Raw genomic sequence first — 7,231 nt, forward strand, 5'->3', positions numbered from 1 at the left:
TAGACTGGCCCCAGGCTGTTCCCACTCACTGTAAAGCCTTGGAAATCCCCTGGCCACTCTGAGCCTCTGTGTCTTAACCATACAAAGCAGGAGTTGATGTATCCCATCTGTGTCAAGGCATGGCACGTGTAGAAAATAGTCACATGGTGTTTGGAGGGCAGAATGGAGTATTCCAGTCACGCGACCTCTGGGGCATCCACTGTCCCTGACCCTACTGGAGCTGAGGTCAAATATGTACCAGCTGGGCACACCTGGGACAGCTCCAGGGCCTCCCCAGCCTTGCTGTTCTGCGTATTTGCAGATAAGCAGCAGAAAAGTGGGCCGGGCGCAGTGACTCGCGCCTGTAATCCCAGCACTTTGGGAGGCCAGAGCAGGCAGCTCACTTGACGTCAGGAGTTCAAGACCAGCCTGGCCAACGTGGTGAAACCTTGTCTCTACTAAAAATACAAAAAACTAACCAGCATGATGGCAGGTGCCTGTACTCCCAGCAACTCAGGAGGCTAAGGCAGGAGAATTGCTTGAACCTGGGAGGTACAGGTTGCAGTGAGCCGAGATTGTACCACCATACTCCAGCCTGGGCAACAGAGCAAAACTCTGTCTCAAAAAAAGCAGCAGCAGAAAAGTGGGCTCTGGGGAGAGAGGTGGCCGGAGCTAACTGTGCCCTCCCCAGCTTCCCTCTCTATTGGCTCCTGCCATCTTGAAGAATCCCCAAAGGATGGAATTGGGCCTCTAGCCGTCCCGGGGCTCCCTCTGCTTAACCTGGCCTGCCCTGCCCAGCCCACTGCAGCTCTAGAGCCAAAAGTTGCCAGAGATCCCGGGTGGGGCTGAGGGGCCAGGTTCACTGCATGCTGCAGGGGGCAGCCCTAGCCTCAGTGTGACATGAGTGTCACATAGAGTGTGACATGGGGTATCCACCTGGGCCTTCCTCCAGGCAAACATCTCCAGGGCCAAACCACCAAGCCACCTTTCAGATCCCAGCGTGCAGGAGTGTTGTGCCCATGAGACCCAGAATGGGGCAGAGACCTCCAAGTCACCTGGAAAGTTAGAGATGGCGAGGGGACCCAGTCATGGGGCTTTCAGCTGCAGCTTGCCCCGGCTGGGTCGGAAGAGAATTGCTGCTCACTTTCTTCCCCAACATTCTTTGTGAGAGGCGGTGCAACAAGGAGACATTTTAGAGGGGGCTGTGGAAGGTTTTTTTTTTACACGTGTAGTCAGCACACAATTATCAAAGGCAAGCAGAGGCGTGGAAAATTCTAAACAAAGGCTGCACCAGAAGTCTCTCCGGCAGGCAGTAACCTGCTTAGTCAGCCACCACGTGTGTAGACAGTGCACCCAGCACTCCCCACCTTGCCTGGACACCCTGACCAGGAGGGGCCGAGTGTGGGTAATCATCATTTGAATGTCTGCCTGGCCCCCACTTTTATTCTAAGTCTACAATGTATCATAGGTAGCCTTACTGTTCATCTACCCCTCAGGTTATAGACGGGAAACCAGGCCCTGGGAGGAGAGGGGTCCGGCCAGAATCACACTGAAAGTTGGTGGGAAAGTCAGACCTAGAACCCAGGTGTCCTTCCTCCCAGCTCCACACTCCATCTCCCTCCCGTCTGACTTTTCATTTCATTGATAGATTTCAGGCCCTTTCATTCACATTCTGGAGTCATTTTCTGTCTCCTACCCTAACTGGAGATTTTAGTGTAAAGAGACAGGGAAAAGCTGTAAGTTAGAAATGAAGTCAGAGTGTGAAATTGGTGGAAAGATGTGAGCTTAGGAGACCGGCTGGGGCAGAGTGACCGCCAAGCCTTGCTCTCCCCCTCTGTACCATTGTAAGAAAAGATGGAGTCACTCTCTGTACCCTCTTCGCTCTTGGGTACCATTACGATCTGTCCCGAACTCTCCCAGATCTGAGACCCCACATTCTCTCTCCATAGGTGGAAAAGAGGCTGTTTCAGGCACCACACCTCAGAAGTCCCGGAAGCCCAAGAAAGGGGCTGGGAACCCCCAAGCCTCAACGCTGGCGCTGCAAAGCAACATCACCCAGTGCCTCCTGGGCCAACCCTGGCCCCTGAACGAGGCCCAGGTGCAGGCCTCAGTGGTGAAGGTCCTGACCGAGCTGCTGGAACAGGAAAGAAAGAAGGTGGTGGACGCCACCAAGGAGAGCAGCAGGAAGGGCTGGGAGAGCCGCAAGCGGAAGCTATCGGGAGACCAGCCGGCTTCCAGGACCCCCAGGAGCAAGAAGAAGAAGAAACTAGGGGCCGGGGAAGGTGGGGAGGCCTTTGTTTCCCCAGAAAAGACCTCCACGACTTCCAAGGGGAAAGCAAAGAGAGACAAAGCAAGTGATGATGTCAAGGAGAAAAAAGGGAAGGGGTCTCTTGGCTCCCAAGGGGCCAAGGACGAGCCAGAAAAGGAGCTTCAGAAGGGGATAGGGAAGGTTGAAGGTGGAGATCAAAGCAACCCAAAGAGCAAGAAGGAGAAGAAGAAATCCGACAAGAGTGAGTGACCTCTTCTCCCGGCCCACCCCGAGGGCTGCTGGGCACCCCACGGGGGCGGGAGGGACTCTCAGCCAGCACCTGGTCTAATTCCTCCCATGTAGAAAGGAGAGGCTGAGACCAGCCTGGCCAACATGGCGAAACCCTGTCTCTACTAAAAATACAAAAAATTAGCTGAACGTGGTGACAGGCACCTGTAATCCCAGCTACACGGGAGGCTGAGGCAGGAGAATTGCTTGAACCCGGGAGGCAGAGGTTGCAGTGAGCCAAGATCACGCATATGTACTCCAGCCTGAAAGACAGAGCGAGACTGTCAAAAAAATAAAAAAGGCTGAGAAGTGATTTGTCCAGAGTCATGGGGGCAGCTTGTGGCAAAGCCAGAACTCGATTCCAGAGCAGTTGGGCCAGCACTGCCAGGAATGCTCCAGAAGGACGAGGAGTCATGTCCTCTTTCCCCAAGCCCAGTGCAGCAGATCTTGGAGGAACCTGCTGCTCCAGCCAGCTCCTGGGTGCAGAATGGACCAGGAACCAGACTGTCAAAATCCTCATCCCAAACCCCATCTTCTCTCTAGACCTCAGTTTCCCCTCCGTAGTAACACTGGCCCTTTACTGAGTGCTGCTCTAGAGACTCAGCTTACAGCAGGACCTCATTTAGGTAGAAATGAGGCTCAGCAGGTAGAAAACTGAGGCTCAGAAGTAGAGACCCTGTTCAGGGCCACAGAGTTTTACTAGGTGGAGCCAGAGTCAAACCTAGGCAGCACTCTTGAGCATCACCCTGGATGGTGGGATGCCAGTGATGCCCGAAGAGCCAGCTTGTTCTAGAACAAGAGTCAGGCACCCTCAGCAGGATATGCAGCTCCTTGGTGCTCAGAACTGTGCTAGATTTCCATTTACAGTACGGATAGATAGTGTCCATTTAAAATAAATTTGCGGGAGTTTTAAAAAGTGAGTTGACCTAAAGAAAAATGGTAGTCATCCAGGTGGTCCATGGATGGGACAGAAATCATGCGCTGGCCCCACTGGGTGGTCGTCACAGCTGCCAGCCCGTTTTATTTTTATTTTTGAGACAGGGTCCTGCTCTGTCACCCAGGCTGGAGTGCAGTGTCAGGAACGCAGCTCACTGCAGCCTCAGCCTCAGCCTCCCAAGCGCAAGCGATCCTCTTGCCTCAGCCCCCCAAATAGCTGGGACCACAGGCGTGCACCACCATGCCCAGCTAATTTTTTGTATTTTTTGTAGAGACAGGTCTCACTATGTTGCCCAAGCTGGTTTTGTACTCCTGGGCTTGAGCGATCCATCTGCCTCAGCCTTCCAAAGTGCTGGGATTGCAGGCATGAGCCACTGCGCCCAGCCCTGCCGGCCTGTTGTGATGGCTCCCGGTGGTGTGGGGAGAACTGGGAGCCCTGCCCTGTGCGCCTCCCAACATTGACCCCAGCACTTAGGATTACCATCTGTTGTTCAAGAACTTTAGTTTCTTCCCTTAGGAAAAAAAGACAAGGAAAAAAAAGAAAAGAAGAAAGCAAAAAAGTCCTCAACCAAAGATTCTGAGTCACCGTCCCAGAAGAAAAAGAAGAAAAAGGTAGAGAGTTCCTGAGGGGTCTCAGGCCAGAAAACGGACCCAAACCCAAGCCCCCTCCTACACACCCAGACCTGGTTCCTGCCCCCTTCCCATTTTCAGGGCCCAGTGGGGGCGTCATAAGTTGTGACACACCAGGGAAGAGGCTGGCAGCGCATGTTCCCTGAGCATGTGGAAGCTGCAGAAGTGGGCTGCCTGAGCTAGAAGGGTGTTGGGGAAGGAAGGAGAGACTCCCCCCGCCCAGCACAGGGAAACCAGGTAGACTGGCAGGTTTCCAGGTGAGAGGAAACGTTGCCTGGGCTGCGTGTGCCCCAGCTGGCAGGCTAGCCCTGAACAACAGCTGTCCTTACGGCCTGGGGCCTCAGCACCTCAGACACAGATGAAGTTCTCACCTTGGCCAGCAGGGCCTCAGCTGTATTTAGGAGAGCTGAATGTTTGCCTCTGCCCTTGGAGGTTCCTGCAGAGCCAGTATCTGTTCTAGAGGAATTCACTAGTCCTCAGGAGTTGGGGGCAGCAGTGGGTGGGGAAAAGCTGCAGGTCTGAGAGCCTCTCGTACTTCCCTCCTCACAGAAGAAGACAGCAGAGCAGACTGTGTGACGGGCACCAGCACCAGCACCAGGCACAGGTATGCTTCCCAATCATTCCTGAGCATTCAGGGCGGGAGGACAGCTCTGGCATCCACTGTTGTCCCAGAGAGCCAGGCAGACCTGATAGGTGGGCTCTAAGGGGAAGGAGGCTGGGGAAAGAGGTTCTATTGCCAAGGGTCCGTGGGGCCGGTGGGGTGACATCAGGAGCTGGCACTGCAGCATCAGAAGGATCCAGAACAGTAATGGCAGTGGCTGACACTGAGTGCACCCTGGGTGCAGGCGTTGTGCATGCTTTAGGGAGTGCGCCCTGGGATGGAGCCTGGTTTCTCCTACACTTGGGTCCAGTTTGGTTTCTCCTTCACTTGGGTCCAGTTCCTTTTCCTCGTGATCCTGTAACTTGGGGGCATTTCCTTTTGGGAAGGAAGATGGTTTGCTCAAGATGAGCTATCACCACGGATCTATGCTTCCCTATGGAGGACAGGCCCTGCCAAGTGGTGGTGACAGTTAGCTGCTCCACCTGGCTGTGCTGGCCCTGAGGTCACCCAGCCTCCTGTAAAGGGGAGTGATGCAGAGCCCGCCTCCTGGGCCGATGGTGAGGCTTATGTGAAGCTCAGCTAAACGCTAAAGGACTCAGTCCAGTTCCCAGAACATTCCAAGTGCTAAAAAAATGTCCGCTGTGGTTAATGCCTCTCCCCTGCATTGGAGATGCCAGGTTTCATTTTCCTTGCCAGGGAAAAGGGTCAGGAAATTTGACGTCTGCGTGTGTTTCCTTCCCCCAGGGATTTCCTAGCCAAGCAGTGGCCATCCCCATGCCTCTGACCTCCGCTGACCTCTGCCCACCATGGGCTGGAACTAAACTGTTACCTTCCCTCGCTCCACAGAAGAAGACAGCCAGCTGCAGGGGTCCCTGTGTTGGCCAAGCCAGTGAGCCTGCAGGGAGGCTGGTCCGAGGAGAAAGTGGACCAGCTCCCATGACCTCACCCCACTCCCCCAATACAGGACGCTTCGTATAGATGTGTACAGTATATGTATTTTTGTAAGTGACCTCCTCTCCTTCCGCAGACCCCACAGGCCCAAAGGCTTCGGGACTTCCCACCACCTTGCTCCACAGATCCAGCTAGGCCTGACCTGTGCCTCATCCCATGCCACTCGGTCTCGGGCTGATCCCGAGGCTTTGTCTTCCTCTCATCAGTTCTTTTGGTTGTGTTTTCTGTTTTGTTTTGTTTTTTTAAATAACTCAAAAAAATAAAAGACTTGGAGGAAGGGTGCAAGCTCCCAGTGCATCTGGGGCACACATTTCTCGGGACTGTCTTGCCGACACTCGGGATTCCTTCTTGCCTGAGTGTTGAGGCTGTGGGTGACTGTGGTTAGTGGGTCAGGCGGTGAGCTTAAGAGACGCAGTGAAGTGCCTGGGTGCCGAATTGGTGGGGAAGGCTTCCTGGATGAGGTGGCATCTAAACTAAAGGATGGTCATGGTTGATTTCCTGTTGCCAGAGTAAGTCATGCAAATACCCAAAGACAAGAAATGGAAGGGGCTGAGAATCCTTGAGTTAGGCCTCAAGCTAGGGGCAGGCTCCCTGGAGGTGCATGGTGAACAGCTGTGGCAGGCACAGCAGGTCTAGGAAAGTCAGAAGTGAGTTGCCCCTCACATCGAGCTCACCATGATTCTGTGGTGGTGAGGGCAAGAAGTGGATGAACATGAAAGACAGGATGATGTCTTGGGTGTGGACTGAGGGAGGGGAGGGTTAGCAAGGGAGGTGGTCTGCTGCTCCAGGCTGGAAATGCGGAAGCCCACTTCCCTGGGCCCAGAGCCTTATGGAACACCAGGGGTCCTGGAGATGTCTCCAAAGCTTTTAGCCTCATGCTGGAAACCGCCAGAGGCAGTGCAGGAAAGGAATGCGCGGCTGGAGGTGTCAGAGACCCAGGTTGGCATTCAGCTGCACCCTTGACTCGGGGCCTGGGGCCAGACCCTCCCCCATCTGGCCTCTCCTCTGAAGCATGTTGCTCTAGAACAGAACTACAGAGTATTGTCCTCATTGGGTCTTGTTTGACCCACAGCAAGACTTCAAAATTAAACACGGGGTGATTGCATGGCAGTTCTTGATTTCTGGCTCCTCTTAAAAAGACAACATCTGGCAATGGGGGCTGTGCTCCCTCCTGGCAGCAACCAGATAGAGCTGAGTAGCAGTCAGCCCCTTAGGTAGGGCATGGGCGCCCAGTCTTCCACAGTCCCCTACTTCCTGTCCATCCTGACACGGAGGCCCTGTTTCGGTTGCCATCTGTCATCACATTCGCACTGTTCTTAGTATAGAAATGAAATTGGGGACATAGGAAAATGAAAGCTGTACCAAGAAGAGCTTGTGCTTAAACTAGGCAAGAGCCTATTTCTTTTTGGAAGTAAAGAGTGTTCGTGTGTGTTAAACATGTTATCAAGTATGTCTGTGTCCAAAGACTGCAGGCCCCCCAGGCATCTCTGGGTTCCTTGGGCTGCATTCTCTCACCTAAGTGACTGGATTTAGCATCTTTAGTTACCTCTTCAGGATAAATGAACTAGATCCCAACAGAAGAGCCAGGAGCCAGAGTG

At 53.8% G+C, this 7,231-nt stretch overlaps 1 protein-coding gene across 28 annotated transcripts in view; it reads left to right on the forward strand.

The window, feature by feature from the left end:
• The window catches only part of TCOF1 (treacle ribosome biogenesis factor 1), a 39,988-nt gene extending 34,021 nt beyond the window's left edge, over nt 1-5,967 (forward strand). For 16 of the 28 annotated variants that reach the window (XR_003730062.2, XR_013417997.1, XR_003730063.2 and 13 more), the window contains one exon: nt 1,929-2,463. Coding sequence is in view for 12 of the 28 variants with exons in the window: in XM_015141160.3 (XP_014996646.3) it covers nt 1,929-2,489; nt 3,969-4,063; nt 4,631-4,657 (683 nt within the window). In the remaining 16 variants the exon portion in view is untranslated. 28 annotated transcript variants of the gene reach the window in all.
• The last annotated feature ends 1,264 nt before the right edge of the window (nt 5,968-7,231 follow it).

The sequence above is a fragment of the Macaca mulatta genome, chromosome 6 (assembly GCF_049350105.2).
Source record: "Macaca mulatta isolate MMU2019108-1 chromosome 6, T2T-MMU8v2.0, whole genome shotgun sequence".
NCBI classification, from domain to species: domain Eukaryota; kingdom Metazoa; phylum Chordata; class Mammalia; order Primates; family Cercopithecidae; genus Macaca; species Macaca mulatta.